The sequence below is a fragment of the Melanaphis sacchari genome, unplaced genomic scaffold, assembly GCF_002803265.2.
Source record: "Melanaphis sacchari strain LSU unplaced genomic scaffold, SCAv2.0 Contig1_pilon_pilon, whole genome shotgun sequence".
NCBI lineage: Eukaryota > Metazoa > Arthropoda > Insecta > Hemiptera > Aphididae > Melanaphis > Melanaphis sacchari.
The window spans coordinates 7,644,167-7,661,812 of NW_020270976.1; the positions used below are offsets into that span (position 1 = coordinate 7,644,167).

Genomic DNA, 17,646 nt, shown 5'->3' on the forward strand with positions numbered 1-17,646 from the left:
TGAATTTAATGCGAGTTCAATAGTTTTGGTTTGTCTGAGAACTTCAGGGTTTCAGAGCATCACATAAGCGCCAGTATAAATTTAAGAAAAAATTTCAATAAATCTAACACGCGGTCACGGCCGACGAAATCGGATAAACGTAATATATTACACTTACACGTCGACGTCGTATTTTCTTTCATTAATTTATAAGTATTGTCGTACACGCACGACGTGTGCTCTGCCTAGTTCCGACGACGCGTATAACCGCGCGCCAAAGTCGCAGCCCCTCCCCACCCCCCTTAATCGACGGTAATCGCAAATTTATAAAACGTCGCGAAACGCGCGTGAACGAGAACCATATCGCTGCAGTGTCGCACAGTAAACAAACAACGACGCGACGACGACGACGAAGATAACGTGACACGACGTGCCATCGATACCTGTGCGCTCTATTCGTTACGACGCATTATCAAAACATAATCTGCAAACGGATCGGATTAACGTTATCGCCCCCCCTCGGCCGCTCGATCATCCGTGCCCCGGCGGCACCGGCGATCAGTCAGGACTCGACGATGGTCCGTTACGCGTTCGTCACGTTCGCTTTGTTGTTCGGCGCGGCGGCCCCGCGGCACCGGCTCGACGTGGCCGGCCAGTCGAACGGCCTGCAGCAGCCCGCGGCGTCGTACCACTCGGACGTGGCCGGCGGCGCGAGAGCCGCGGCCGCGGACGGCCGGGACACGGCGGCCGCCGCGCCGGCCACCGAGGCGCGCACAGGTTGCCGGCCGGCGTGACGCCCGTGTCGTACGCGCTGCGCGTGGACACCGACCTGGACGGGCTGTCGTATTCGGGCAGCGTGGACATCATCGTCGTGTCGACGGTGACGCCGGAACTGTGCCGGATCGTGCTCAACTCCAAGGACGTCCGGGTAACGGGCGTCTGGGTGACCGACGCGAACAACAAGAGCAGGGGGCTGACGGTGGCCGACTGGCGGCTGGCCGACGGCGACGAGCAGCTGATCGTCACGATCGGCGGTGGCAGGTGCCTGTTACCGTTTCGGCGGTACGCGGTCGCCGTCGACTTCGAAGCGCCGCTCCGGGACGACATGTCGGGCTACTACAGAAGCTCGTACCAGGACGGCAACGTCACCAAGTACGCGCCGCCTACGCAGCAATACGCCGCGCGAACCTTGACGCGGATCGTCGGGTTTCGGGCGGGTGGGTTGTTCGGAGGACGTGGAGGAATTTCGTTCGTCGACCGTAGAATTTGGATAGACGCGCGTCGACACGAGCGGGTGGCGGTGGGTGGCGGTGTCGCGACGAACCTCTTTTCAAAATACTTCACTGTGATTGGGCCATTACAATCTTACTCGATGTCGGACATACCTCGTGGTCATTGTGCGATATATTATCCTTTGGCTGTAGTCCATAAGCGCAAAATATGACCCAAATGCAACCCAAAAGGCGGCAAATAAATTGTACAGAAATAAAGTGTATTTTATTAAAATGCGCACGATCGTAGCGGGTGACACATTTTAATGCATAAGTGAATATCTGATAATTTACGATTTAAAATATTTCTTAGCAGCGCACTTTGACATTTAAAAACTGTGATGTACGATTTCGGGCTTACCTTTTACTGTATGTTACGATTGACATGTAACATATTATTTTGGGAAGGGCTCAAAATGTCTCACCATATTTACGCTCGTGTTCTCGTGTTCATATAGTTGCCATTGTCAGGCTAATTACGTTTATTTTCACACAGGCGCGTCAATTAATCTGCTTAACACCGCAAAATCAGAACACTCTATTAACTTTATTTTTCGTTCGCTTCTAGCTTAATATTTTAAACTTTTACAAATTAATGCCCCACATTATTGTCGAAATGGATATAAACCCTTATTTACGCCTATGATTATTACTATCATAATATTATATCTTATGGCTTATAGTCCTTACAGTTATTAATAAACAGATTATAACTAGCGTGATTCACGTGACCTTGCACGTGAAAACACTTAAAAATAAAGGATTAATGATAAAAATTATTCATATTTTGGTCGAAAAAATGCTTCATTGATTAACCGAAGCTCGTTCGCGCTATATTGAAAATAGAAAGTAAAACGATCGAAATTGGGTTTCACCTCTATCGCCTCTATTTCTTAAAATATCATTTCATATCATTAAATATTACACTATGATTAGATTTAAGCCTATTAGTAGTGTTATTACTATTACGAAATTTTAAAATATCTATTTAAATTTTAAATAATTAAAAACAATTTAATTTGTTTAAAAGTTAAAATATTTTCTGCGTGTCTTTCAATTAATTATAATATATAAATAAAATAATTATTACCAAAAACCTAACTACATAATCGATTTAACTTCTAAAAACTAAAATAATTAACTAAATTATACTTACCGAAAACGATGTATTAAATAGAGTTTTAATAATAGTAAACAAAAAGGGTTTCAGGTAACTCCATTGTTTTTTTTATGATAAAAAGATCATTTATAAGTTATTTAAGTTGCTTTGTATGCTTAGGTTTATAAGGGTTTTCGGGTTTTATGGAGTTGTGTATATCATGATATATTTACATTATACGTAAAAATATTGTACAAGATTTAAAAAAAAAAAAATTTAATTCTGTTTTATTTGATTTTTTAAACGTTAGTTGTTTCAGTTTAAGTTTTTTTCATACTTTGTAAATTCTGATCTTGAGTTACAGAATCATCTCAAACATTTAATGTTTAATGTTACATTTTCAAAAATTGCTTAAAATGTATTAATATTGGAGAGCAAAATATATCCTTGCCAGAGACTATGGACATTTAAGTAACTACACTAGTTTCGAAATATATCACGTGTCTTTCTTCTGTGTGTAATATTATTCCAAATTAAGTTGCACATAGTGCATTATATTTTTGAAAAGGTCGAAGAGTGTTGTCCGATCGGTCATTGATTTAGCATCCACGGGTCTTAAGTAAATTGTTTATTACCGTTTCTCCGAGTATGTTTGACATATTTTACGAATTATTGGTTAATTTTTTTGTTTCAATTTTCGTATTTATTTGATTTTACAATAGGAATATTTACGTATAATAAATTATTTTAGTACTTCCTAACTTCACAACTAATGCACTCGCTTATATTGGTTTCTACGCCGAGAAAACTATTACTGTATTCCGCGGTGTATAATAAATTTGTTCACACGTCATCGTCCGTATAGAGTGTAAGTAATGATATATACGTAAAAAATTACAGTATGTTTATACCAATCGAATTGATAAAAAGCATATTATTACTATAATGGTTTGAAGTGGTATAATATACCAATAATAATGATAATATATCGTTTAACGGGCGGTGTGAAATTTCAAAGTACGATTCGTGTCCACTCGTGTAATGAGGCGCTTATTTATTGTTTTTAATTTTACGAATAGTATAAATTAATATATTATTTGGTTTTAGATGGTTAGCCGTGACGAAATTCGAACCCACACACGCGAGAAAAGCATTTCCCTGTTTCGACGAACCCGCGCTCAAAGCACCGTTCACGGTGTCCATCAAAAGGAGATCAGATCAAATATCTTTGTCCAATATGCCGTTGTTGAATTCCACCAAAATGTAAGCATGTATATTTTTATTTTTATTTTTATTAAAATATATTACAATCTGTTTACACATAAAACAATAAGTAACAATGATGATAATGATTAAGAGAAGACGAAGCATATAATATTATATGCTTTTTGTGTTTTTGTTCGACTGTGTTGGGCGCGTTAGGTAACCTAGCTATATTTAAACTATTTCTGAACATTTTGACCATAATATTATAGTACCTATAATAATCCATCTATTTTTCTCTATCCACATACAGACAACATACAAACATGTATTGGGATCACTACACGGAGACTCCGCCGATTTCTACGTACTTGGTGGCGTTTTTCGTGGGCGAATTTTACGCCATGAAAACGCGTAACATCGGAGTGTACACGCACAAGCGTTACGTGAAGCAGGCCGAATACATTGCGGAAAAATCGCCTAAGTTACTCGAAGCGATGGAGAACTTTACAGGAGTGGATTACACGTTACCCAAATTAGATTTATTGGCGATTCCGGACTTCGCAGCAGGTGCGATGGAGAATTGGGGTTTGAACACATACAGGTAATGAATAAAGAAAATATTAAAACCACATATAATAATAATTTTCACTGCTGTGAACTACAATTTCTTACGGCACTTTCGTAATATACATAATATATATGATTTTATGCAGTTTTGTATTATACCTATTAGTCGTAAAAAAACGTTTTAAATGAACACACGGGATACAGAAGTAGACGAATTATTAGTATTCGAGAAGTGTATATGTATTTTATAATACATACTTCTTTTGTTAAAAATAAAAACAAATTTAGAATTGAAAATTTTGATTTTAAATAAACACAGTATAGGTAGTTAAAATGAGATAAAGCATACCCTGCGAGGTCGTCCATATAAATATTGTTAAAAAATATAAATTTTAAAACAAACATTTTTTTGACGTTATGACAGGGAGAGGCTGTTATTAGTATCAAAAGATTCCAAAACAAAAACTAAAGAGTTTGTGACGACAGTCGTACAACATGAACTCTCTCATCAATGGTTTGGAGACCTCGTGACGTGCGCGTGGTGGGACTATTTGTGGCTGAACGAAGGTTTTGCTACATATTTCGAATATATGGCAACTAAAACGGTATCTATAATATGAAATAATCCATACTCGGTCGACGGCTGAAGTGATATAACAATACGAATAATTATAACAAAAATAATATAATATTATTTTACTGCAGGTTGAACCGGACTGGCGGTTAGAGGACGTGTTTGTATACGAAGTGCATCAATCAGCCTTGGACGCAGACCAAAGTCCGATGCACGCAATATCCAGTTCTGTCGAGACCCCGGCACAGATTCGGAGCATGTTCGACGACATATCCTACAGTAAAGCAGGGGCGGTGCTCCGTATGTTACAGTACGTGGTGACCGAGGACTATTTCAAAAAGGCGTTGAACCTATATCTAAAAAAGAACGAGTGAGAGTTATACGAATATCTGAGAGTGTCAGATTAAAAGTTTCAAAAAAAAAAAAAAATTTAGAAATTCGTTTTCTTTTAATTTCAAATAGGTTTAAAGCGGCAACACCCGAAAATCTGTGGGACGCGTTTGAAAACGTACTTTTTGACGTTCAATTTGATTTGGGAGAAAGTGTAACCGTCACCGAGTTCATGAGATCATGGACGGAACAGCCCGGTTATCCGTTGGTTGAAATCGTCAGAAACAACGACACGTTTGTCATAACTCAGGTAGATGCGAATATCAAAAGTGCACGTGATAAGTGATATTGAAAAAATAAAGGGGTTACGATTTTTTAGAAACGGTTTTTGGTTTATGGTTCTAACAATACAACCAACAATAATGCAACGGAATGGATTATCGGTCTTACTTACACGACGCAAAATAGAAAAGATTTTAACAGCGTTTTACCTAAGACATGGCTGAAAGAAAACAAGACTGTTTTGACAGATCGAAATGGAACCGGATGGTATATTTTCAATCTACAGTCAATCGGTAAAGTCGTGTATAAACAAATAATTTTATCAGTTTTAATTTTAGTTCCTGTAAAATGAATACACCTAACTTTTAAAAATGAAAATTTTAGGGTTTTTTAGAGTTAACTATGAAGAAGAAAATTGGAATGCCTTAATAAGTCAGCTGCATAATGATTGCAATGAAATACACGTATTGAATAGGGCTCAGCTGATAGACGACGCGTTTAATTTAGCCAAAGCAAGCCGAGTGGATTATAGACTGGTTTTGAGATTGTCGGAATATCTGAAAAACGAAAACGACCCGATTCCGTGGTATTCGGCTCAAAGTGGATTCGCGTATTTGATGAACCGTATGAGACGTTGTCCGAACGGTTACAAGAAGCTCAAAGTAAATATTACTATTAATTGTCGGTCTAGGGGAAACTAGTTCGATATTTTATCGTCTTATTTATTTATTTGTTTTCTGTGAATTATTTATCGGAGTTACAAGGTATTTGGTTATAAAATGAAATAATTAATTATGACTTTAAGCGAGTTTGTACATAAATAATATTAATTATGCGTTATTTAATCGCGTATACTTGTAGACTTACGTGGGGCACTTGGCCGGATTGATATACGCGAAAACCGAAAATCTTGTCGTGAACCACAGCAGTACGGACCACACCGTCAACACGGGCTGGAACTCGTTCTCGAGTTGGGCGTGCAAGCTGGACAACGAGCCTTGCACACAATCGGCTTTTTCTTACTTCCAGAAATGGCGTCGGGGTTACAAGTAATATTATACAATAAAGTCTACGAAGACGATGGCCAGCCGGAAATGCTTACCTGTCGACGTTCGTTTATTTGTTTTTAGAATACCGGCCGATATCAGGGACGCGGCGTTTTGCGTAGGCGTGAAATACGGCGATTCGGAAGTGTGGAACAAAGTGCTCGACGTGTACATTCGATCCGAATCGGCATCCGATCGACAGTCCGCTCAGTCGGCGTTGGCTTGTTCTAAGGATCTTATTCAATTGTCAAAGTAAATACATTGCGAAATATAGAGACACAGAAATTATTATAATACACAAAAACGTCGATTTTGGTCTTTACTTTTGTAACGGTCGCTGTTTTTCCGACGCACTTTTAGCAATCGACGTATTGTTTTTTTTTTTTTTAAACTGTGAAGCGTATTTTATTTTCAAAGGTATTTGGACTTCATGTTTAAAGGGTATAACGGCCCAATTCTGCCGCAAGACTTTAGAGTCATATATCGCACGTTGGCGTCGACCCCACACGGCATCACGGCGTTAATCGAGTTCTTGACCACCAAACTCGATCGGATCGTAAACGAAATAATCAATGGGGAACAAGTAGCCACGTCTATATATGCGTTGTTGGCTTCTAAGGCGGCTCGCGACGATGAAATACAAAAGGTATTCAAATCTGTCTATACCGGAAAGCATCAATGGGGGTCGTAAATTTTCCCCAAAAAACGTGTGCGTGTGTATGCATGATAATGCAGTGAAGGGTGAATAGTGGCAATAAATTATTGAGCTCAACTTTTCAAATTTCATTCCAGTGGTCTGCATTCGGTGCATTTACTGAACCGCCATCAATAAAAATAGGTCATGTGTGGACATGGACGTCCCCATACATTTTTCTAGGGAGGAAAAATTAATTTAAAAAATAATTAAAGGTTTTTTTTTTTACATTTTTACTAACATTTTATTTACAGTACATTATTATGTTTAGTCATTATTATATTAAATTATTACAATTAGATAACAAATTTAAAATTCAAGGGAGGTGAAAATGTTCCGTCTTGTCCCTCCCGCCTGGTACGCGCATGTGTGCGGACGCCTTGCACTCTCATATAATCGCTGATCATAAGAATAGTGATCGTGATGATCGATAGCCGCTTATTTGTATTTTTATTTATTAACCCTTTACGGAAATTTACGCTTAGATCGATATAATGTGTTTAACTAAAAATAAAAAAATAATGTTTGTAAGATTGACGACCTGAGGAAAAACTCGTCGGTACCGGAACGTCTTCGGCGGCAATTCGACGCGTCGTACCGCGATCGGGTGGACGACAACCTGGCGTGGTTCGAAGCACATCATTCGACGATAGGTGAATGGACAGCGGCCGCCGTGCTCAGACTTGGATTGTCGGAAGACCCACAGCCAGGCAGCTATCATTCCACCAGCGATGACCCGTCCGAAACGTGGACGATCGGTACTTCCGGTGGTCGGTCCCTCGAAACGGCGTCCCCGTTCACTTGGCGTATCCTCTTCGCATCGGCGGCGTTGTGGCTGTGTTTGGCGCGACATCAACTGCTGTCGTCGTGGCCGTAGTTTCCGGCCCTGGTTGCGGACGTCCTGCGAGAAAGCATCGAAAACCGCCCCCCCCCCCCGACGGCGGTATCGAATGTTTACGGTTCTGCGATTATTGTCTTCGATTCACGCAGACCGACGATATAATTATTATTATAGTACCTTCATAGAAAACTTTACAATCGCACTACGAGGCGACGGATGTAGCAATAGAGTATGGTGCATATTGTTAAAAATATTATATTTTATGGTAAAATGACGTTTATACTTATTCCCGAGTAGTTGCTGTAAGTCGTTCACTATAATTGTTCGTAACGATCATGATGTTTTGTTTGTATACAAAATTGAGTTATCTATTTATATTTTTCTAATAAATTATTTAATACTTACTATATGTATCTATGTATAAAGGCTATAGTTTTATATTCAATCATAATCTAAATTATATTGATTTTAAAAAATTTGAGAAAAAAAATTGACAATGATATATTTACTGCTAAAATATCTATATAATATTATATATTCCGATATTATATTGTATCGGTATTTTTTTGGACAATGTCATCGATTATAATAAAATTATACTAATAATTTGTCGTGTTTATAACTATTTAGACAATAATATAAGGCATTTAATTTGTAAAAGTATGAAATATTAAGCCGGAGGTGCATGAAAAATAAAGTTTATGAAGAGTTCTGATTTCGTGGTGTTAAGCAAATTAATTGACGCCGGTGGAAAATAAACGTAGTTAGTCTGACGATGACAATTATATACACGAGAACATGGACGGAGATGTTGTGGGGCTAGTTTTAAAAATAGCCTACTGTACTGGGTTAAAGAAACCTTTATTTTGAAAATAAAAGTTAAAAACTTAGGTATGAATGCACTTGTCTTCAAAACATAAATATAAACAAAATAATTAATTCCAAAAATTTGTTTTTGCCTTTCGCTATGAATGAATTCAGTTTTGTATTTTTTTAGATATAGTGTGACTAAGCGAAAAACTTATCTTTTCCCATTATAGATTTAAAAATTAAATTGATATACAAAGTTTGAAATTTGGAATATTTGTATTGACTAATTTTCAGCCATGACTGATGAAACAAATAGCAAAAATAGTTTGAATATTATTACTAAATAATAATACTTACGAGTATTAGTATATAGTATTTTTTATACCTATGTGATGACGAAAGAGTAAAATAAACAAATATTAAGAAAACTATCATAGATAAAAAATATTAGGAAAATGTATTAAAAAGGTGGTCACTCAACTGTACAGTAGATATCCAGTGAGTCATTGTAATGGATCTGTTAAATTTGAATTCATTGATATATCAATATAAACAAAAAAAAAATTTCTTAGCAACGACGTGATTTTTAATAATTTTTCATCGTTTTAACTGAATTTGAATTTAAAAAATATTGTTTTAACTTATTATAATTTTATCTGTTAACTCGAGATACACAGATTTTATTGTACGAATATGCAAATATTAAATTTACTCAATATAGGCATTCACAGACTTGACGCAATAATAAAAAAATAGTCATGTTATAAATATTTCGATAGTTTTGCGTTCAGTCTCATATCAGCAGCTTAACGGCGACCATATAATATATAATAAGCTAGATAACCTCGTGTTGAACAATAACACTGGCTATAGAATTTTGAATAGTTAGGTAACATTTTCCAAGCGGGGCGTGTAGGTTCGAGAACAAATACTGTAGGATGAAAGCTCAGAAATACTTTAAAACGTGTCAAATCGGAGAGAAGTCAGTAACCGTATAATAGTATTGCTAAAATTCAAATACCTAACGTTAATAATTGTCTCGTACTGTAATGATATTCCGACATATCATTGTATAGTTTAATGGTAATAAATAATCAACGGTCAAGTTGTTACACGCAGATAACAGTTACTTCCAACATGAATCTTTCATCACTGATGGAAGTGACGATTCGCATTTAAAAGCCATGTAGAAATTAACGTACATCTAATAATTGCATCTAGTAAGTGATTATATTTTATGGAATTTATAAGACAGATATAGGAAAATATCTATCAAATCCGAGCCCTATTATTTTATCCCTATCTCCTTTTTAAACTACTTTGTTTATAATTATCTTAAGCCCCTGTTTTGGCCTCCCCATTTATCATTCAACATTTTTAACATTATACTTCTTTTCCTTTAGTTTTAAGTTAACATTAGAGACCAGGTTTATATGCAAATGTTTATATGTATTGGATTAAAGTTTTAAAATCTGATGAGAATTATCCCAAAATTAGATCATTCTTATTAAAATAACATTAATTGTATTTTGCATATTTTACATATTTCAACGGTTTTACCTATTAAATGTATGATATGTAATAAATATTAATAGTTTTATAGTGAATGTTATTATTAACAGCACATGTAGGTATTTGTTTTTTGTCGTATTTTCACGTTCACAGCTACATAATATTAATAAAATTACAACTGGTCGTTATTGCCAAGATGACATATCCTCAAATACAACACATGATTATATATTATAATATATTAATATAAATCAATTTTTGTTTTAATTTTTTATTAATGTGGGCTAATATTTTATAAATTAAAGATAAAGAATGTTGAATGGCGAAAATGACAAAATATTTTTTATACTTTTAAAACATTCTTATACCTATTTTAATACTTATTTTTTACATAATTTTAAATAAAATATTTTCGATTTATATTTTCTAGTGCATATTTTACAGCATATTACAATATTTTTAGAAGCATATTTTGAGGATTTTTTGTGCATATTAATCCGGTCCCTAGTTATTATAGTACAGACGACTTGTCGATATCGAGAAAGGACGCGACATTTTGTGCCGGAGTGCAAAACAGATACGATTCATTGGTCTTTGATAACGTATTTGCGTTTTAAATCAACACGCCATTAATATAATCATCAATATCAATTGATTAATTATTGAAAATCGAATTACTAAGTCCCTCTGTTTAATGGTATACATTTAAATACAGGTTAAACATGAACATAGTAATACATTAAAACAGAGAATAGTAAAATTAATTAAATATTTTGTAAATATAAAATATGAATTGTATTTCTTATACGTATAGAATAGTATTCGACTTATTGACAAATGGAATGACGAGAGACAAGCGATTTTGGACAATTAGTAGAGAATATAATAAAAATATCGGTCGTTAGTAAACTTTAGATAAAAAAATGACTGCTATCCACCATCGTATACATCTATTGGTATATTAATTAAGTATATAATTATTTTTTTAGATAAGAAATTTGAAAAATGATAATGTAACGGGTAAAAAACGATTGCATACGTTCGTTATCAGTGATACCTTTTTAAGCTACACGATTGCGTAAGATTTTACCTGATTTTTAACTACACGATCATGTATGAAGTATTAAGCGTCATTAATAATATTATTAATAATTTATTGATGATTTTATTTATTTATTAATTATTTTACTATTATTTAGTTATTCTCATTAAGTGTATTTTATTATTTTACATTGATTGTTAATTGTTATAGAAGTATACATATTTTACTTGATATTTATTAGGTATATAGTAAAATTAATAGTCATCTACAAACATACGCAATCGTGTTCTACTCAATTTAACTCTTTCCACCTTCCATATTATAATCGTCGTTTAATACGATGTCCAAAAACGTTAAACTCAACTTAGTATGATTCGATAGTTATTCTGCTGAAATTAGCTAATGGACATCAAAGTACGGATACAAAGAAAACGCGATAGAAACATCCACACTAAATTCGGCGACTGAAGATTTTATCATTAGAACTCTAAATGATAATATCTACACTGAAGTCCACGAAAGAAGAAACACTTACACCAAGCCCACAACAGTTACTTCAATTATTACTTCAGTTACTACTGCTTCTTCTGTAACGAACCAACAACCGTTTACGTCCACCTCTCCAACATTTTTGAACTTAAACAAAATGAAAAGTAAAAAAAAAAAATAATTTAATAATACGAATATAACAGTAGAATAACTATTGACACTTTAAGTTGTATTTATGCAATTTCGGTCAATTTTAAAAACTGTTGTGTTCATTATTTATTACTTAATACTTATGTCTTCATATTAGTTACATTTTGATGGTACTTAATTTTTGGGAAAGTAAATTAAAATTAAAATTTTATAATTTCTTACTTATTTTTTGTTTTATTTACAAACATTAATTTTATCAATCATATAAAACATAAAATAGAGTACGATTTAAACTGTAAACTTAACTAAAAAAAAATATAGTCAAGTAGAACCGCTCTGCTATACAGAGGTTTCGAATAATGGATGAAACATGAGTTCAATGACATATCATTGAACACAAAAACGATTCTAAACATATTTCGTTGTATGTTGTTTGATATTGCTATTAAACTTAAGTGACGCACGTGGTATCAGACTACGTATAGTTACGAGTGTGGGGTATTGTTTTTTCAATTAAAATAATAATATTTTTAATTAAATAAAATAAATTAATAAGTGTTTATTATTATATTAGAAACTAAAAAAAATTTTTTGTAATTGTTATTGAAATATATTAATTGTAACGTCGTGACAATTAATTTATTTTTGATTTTTTGTGTTGTATTAATAAAAAATTGAAAACATTTTTATAATTTTGAATAATTACTGTTACATAGCATTTACTCAATTCAGTATAGAAAATTCACTTCATAATCTAAAATATATTTGAGTAAATAATTATTATCCTGCACGAGTCACCAAAGGTTAGAGTAATTTATTTTGTATTAGTACAAAAACTATTACGGACATTACGGTAGGTTGATATATTTTTGCTGAAAAATTGCATTTTTTATATAATTAATATATAATAACTCTAATAAAATATCTACATCATTTACATTATTTTTATTACATTTCGAATGAATATCACCTTACTATAAAATAGTTTGAATAGGTTCATAAAATAGATAGTTTAAAGAATACATATTTAAAAAATTTAATTCATTTTCAATTCATTTAAAAGTTTTAAGCTCCTACAAATAATGTTTTTAAATTAAAAAAATATAGCTAACATTAACTATACAATTTTTTTATTTTTAAATGGTCATAAATAGTTTAATTAATAAGGTCTAAAACATGCACGAATATTACAATTTTGTACCTGTATATATATATATTATACAAAATAAGATTCTTAAACTCTTACAAAATTAAAAATTATATCATAGGTATAAAAATTTTATTTCAATTATTTTCTGGTGATGCAAAAACATACCTTTGCACCACCATATTTTAGATGTGGTGGTGCAAGTGCTACATTTGTACCACCTAGTTAACGTCACTGAATTAATAATAACTAAAACGAACCTTGTATTAAATATTTAAATTTTTTATTTACTTTTGTTTTCTTTCATATATTCTCTAATTATTCTAAAAAGATAAAAATATTGAAATTTGAGCATTTCAAATAAGTAATAACTAAAAATTACTTTTTGTAAAAAAAAAAAAAACTCGTTATATTTATGATATTTGTAACAACGATTCAAGTACCTACGTACAATTTCGATAAAAAAAAATCTTATTGGTGTATTTTCTATGAAATAAAATTATTAAAAAGTACTCAAATTGACAAATAGAGGTGCAGCAGATCATTAAATAACAGATCAGTGACCTAAAAATTATACAATCATCATTAACTTCTTAAGAGAAATCAAATTATTTAAACTAATATAAGTTTAAATGTATCCTTACTCCAATTCAAATGTAAATACAATATAAATTAAAAACTTATTGCCTAGTAGTTGATGTATAAATGTTCAATAAAAAAAAAGAAAAAAGAATTATGTTGTAATGAACAGATATTTATTGTATGAACGCATCAAGCAACTAAATTCAAATTGCATTTTCTTTAGAGTTGTATGTTTAATATTATATATAATTTGACACAGTCATGTGGTCGAATGCCATCGATTCACTCACAACTCATAAATCATGTCTAATGCTTACAAAGAAGTTAATACTGAAGGGAAAAACGTAAAAAAAACCGAGAAATATATTGGTATAGACTGAAATTAATATGGTCATAGATCAATAATGGGTTAGTCACATTTCGTTTGGTCGTCAGTGCGTTTGAACAAAAATCATGATATCTCAGAAATTAGTCCACTGAAATAATTTACACGTACTTCTAACGTGGCTGGAAGTAGATAACGTCAAATATATAGCTATGACATTCGTTTCAAGTAGTGTGTTGTTGACGGATTACTTGCTGCGATTAAAGGGTCGTAAACCGTATCATATTTTTCCAAAATAAAATAATTTCAACATCGATATCATTGGCAGGTGAATGACCTTAATACAACATATACAGAGATTCGGAATTGGTGCTAGTTAAGATAAAACTGATACGGACTCGTTGGGTTTACACGTAAACATTGTAACGTCATATCATACACGGCAGTTTTAGCTCACTAGTCAAGAGTTGAAATTGTTGCAAGTTTTCGTCGTGCACCGCAGCTGCAGTTATGTGGAGATATTTTTTGGTCTACGTATTTTGTTTATTCCCCCCGGTCCAACAGTCAAGTGGACAGGCTGGAAATATAAATCTACAAAACACTACGAACGCCGTATTCCGGCTTCCTGGCAATACGGTCCCGGACCATTATGATTTGCGATTTGAGTTCCAGGACTTTGATGATACCGATAACTTAACGTTCAGTGGCGTCGCGAACATAACTATCATTGTCGTCTCGGTCTCCAACGTCGTGACCCTGAATCTCAGGGACCTGAACGTAACCGACGTGATGGTTACGGATGTCAGGGAAAACCCGAGACCTTTGGGTATAAGCGGGTGGGTATATCTGACGGAGGACGAACAGTTGGAAATTCGATTAAAAATGTCCATACCGATAGGAAAATACTTGCAGGTGTCGATTAAGTACGTTGGAAATATCAGAACTGATATGACTGGTTTGTATTTGGATTCTTACAAGGAGCGAGGTGTGACTAAGTAAGTAAAAAATTATTATTATCTATTGTACCAATAATTTAAGCATCGAAATATATTCGATATTACGGTCCTAACGAAATGCTACAGGTGGTTTGCTGTAACACAATTCGAGCCAACTTATGCAAGGAGAGCGTTCCCGTGTTACGATGAACCCGCGTACAAAGTAAAGTTCAACATATCAGTAGTTAAAAAAAAGCATCAAATTGCATTGTCCAACATGCCAATCCAATATATCGAATCCAGGTAAGCACAAAAAAAATTGTCAAAACTTTTTTGATAAAAATCGATTTATTGAGTTTATTTAAAATTTTTTTTTTTTAATAATCGTTAACTATAAATTATGAAACATAGAAAATTTAATGATTTCAAGTAACGAGGTTAAAATTATAAATTAATTTAAGTTTAACATTAGTTACTCTTATGGTTCATACCTGGATTAAACTTACTAGTAATTTTCTATTCAAGTAAATTTTTTTCAAAGAATTAACTTCCCACATATTTTCTAATATGGGTAGGTTGTTTTCAATAATATTTTTAGAGTAAATAACATAATCCTCTCTTGACGGATTTATTTCGTATATTAATAATTTTAAAGCGGGGAAAATATATTTTTAAATCGTTACAATTTATCTACTGATATAACTCGATTCAATAATTAAAACATCTGCTAGACTACTTGCGAATAATATTATGCCTAATTTTATTGTATTAATAACAATAAATACACAAATTGGAAATCGAAATATATTACATAAATTAAGGATTTAGTAATGTATCAACGAAGTGTCATCTTAATTTCTACGAAAACCATTTGTAAAATAACTTGGTATTTATAGAAATATAATTATGCACAAAAAATTTATTGTACTTGTATTTATATTATGATATTTTTTTTCTTTTTTTTAAACTTAATATGGGCAAGAAGGAACATTATTTTTCAATACAGTCTTACATTTTATTTTTTACATGATAAAAATATTATATGCATTAAAATTATGTATAATATGATTTGATTCGTATCCTTAATACAGTTGATACTTTTAGATTTCCGATAAAATTGATTACAACTATTTCAAATAGATTGATCGAGAAGTTGTATTTCTTTTGGTTTTTCTTGAATCGACATTTATGCGTTTGGTAAATATTATTATTTATATTGCTCAATACAGAACGAATAAATATAGTATGTTTTCTATGACTGCTTCTTAACCAGTTTGTGGTGATTTCATGATATTTTAAATTTTTTTCAAAAATTACTTAGTTTGTATATTATTTTGTTCAAATTCAAAAATCATTTGATGAATTGATGAGTAACAATTTATAATTATTCAATAACTTTGAATTGTATTTTAATAAGAAATTGTCTTTCTGTTTTTATTATTCTTATAAAAAGTATTTTATGCTATAGATTTAAAAAAGAAAATGACGGGATTTCGATCTGTTGTATATAAATTATGTTAAGTTTTTTGTATAGGTACTTTATAATTAATTAGGTTACATTTTAACGGATGTGATAATATATATGAATCCATGATAAATAATGGTAATATTGAATAATATGGTGAATAATGATTCCGAGTAGAGTCTGTAAAGACTTATGAATAATAAAATGAAAATAACTTTTAAAATGTGGTAAAAAATATTTTAAAAAACATTTACAATTAAATAACAGTTATTTATAGTTATATATTATATTTTCTGGGTACACTGTATTTATAAAACATAACACTTTACATCAGTACATAATCTAATAAATAATGATAATACAATATTAAGTTGTTACAAAACATGACGTTTTAAAATATTCGTAATATACAACCTAATATTCATATTTACTAAGTTAAATAATGACTTTGGGTAGGTACTTAATATTTCCATAATATTACATTTTTTTTTAAAGCGTGTAGAGAATATTCCATAAATTAAAACATTGAATATAAATATATTATGTTATAGATATTAAAATGGTTATATGGTATACTAAACTATTTAAATCGCACTATAAATAAAACAAGAGATTACATTTATGTAAAAAGGTCACTTATATATAATTGTCTATTTAAATTATATAATATTATTGAAACTTCAAATGTCTTAAACATTGAATAACTAAAGTACGAGTATCTAATCATAAACTACAAAAATAGAAATATTCTATTAAAGTTCAGTATCAAATTGTAGTTCAAGTATTCGAATATTGCTCACGTCATGGTTAACTTGAAAAGATAATATGCAATTCATCACGAGATTTCTAATAATTGAAAATTAGAACGGCCATAAATTATTCAATCAAAATATAAAATTTAAATTTGTATCAAGTGTCACTTGACAACTGTTATTAATACAATTTCGATTTTAGTTTGGACCAAACGGAAACGGTTTATTTCGTTCAAACCCCACCGATGTCGAGTTACTTGGTTGCAATTTACGTGGGTGAATTTGTACCAAAAAGTAATGGTAAGAAGGATTCGTCAATGATAACGGTTTACACGCACCAAGAACTATCCGATCAAACTGAGTATATCATAAACGAAGCTCCAAAACATCTTCGTGTTCTGGAAAACTACACAAATTTGTTGTATATGCTGCCTAAAATGGACTTATTGGCAGTACCAGATTTGAGTTTTGGGGCGATGGAAAATTGGGGAATCAATAATTATCAGTAAGGCATGATAGACGAGTGGTCATGACGATTAATATTGTTG

The 17,646-nt window shown here is 32.5% G+C and overlaps 1 protein-coding gene across 1 annotated transcript in view; it reads left to right on the top strand.

The window, feature by feature from the left end:
* The first annotated feature begins 353 nt into the window (after positions 1–353).
* LOC112593279 overlaps positions 354–17,646 on the top strand; it is a 31,890-nt gene continuing 14,597 nt past the window's right edge. The window contains 17 exon segments of the mRNA XM_025337641.1: positions 354–741; positions 744–1,131; positions 3,457–3,612; positions 3,866–4,156; positions 4,547–4,727; positions 4,828–5,066; positions 5,159–5,336; positions 5,406–5,601; positions 5,693–5,970; positions 6,170–6,357; positions 6,439–6,606; positions 6,772–7,000; positions 7,581–7,921; positions 11,737–11,842; positions 14,430–14,941; positions 15,029–15,184; positions 17,301–17,603. Of these exon segments, the coding sequence (XP_025193426.1) occupies positions 555–741; positions 744–1,131; positions 3,457–3,612; positions 3,866–4,156; positions 4,547–4,727; positions 4,828–5,066; positions 5,159–5,336; positions 5,406–5,601; positions 5,693–5,970; positions 6,170–6,357; positions 6,439–6,606; positions 6,772–7,000; positions 7,581–7,921; positions 11,737–11,842; positions 14,430–14,941; positions 15,029–15,184; positions 17,301–17,603 (4,097 nt within the window). The 5' untranslated portion in view covers positions 354–554.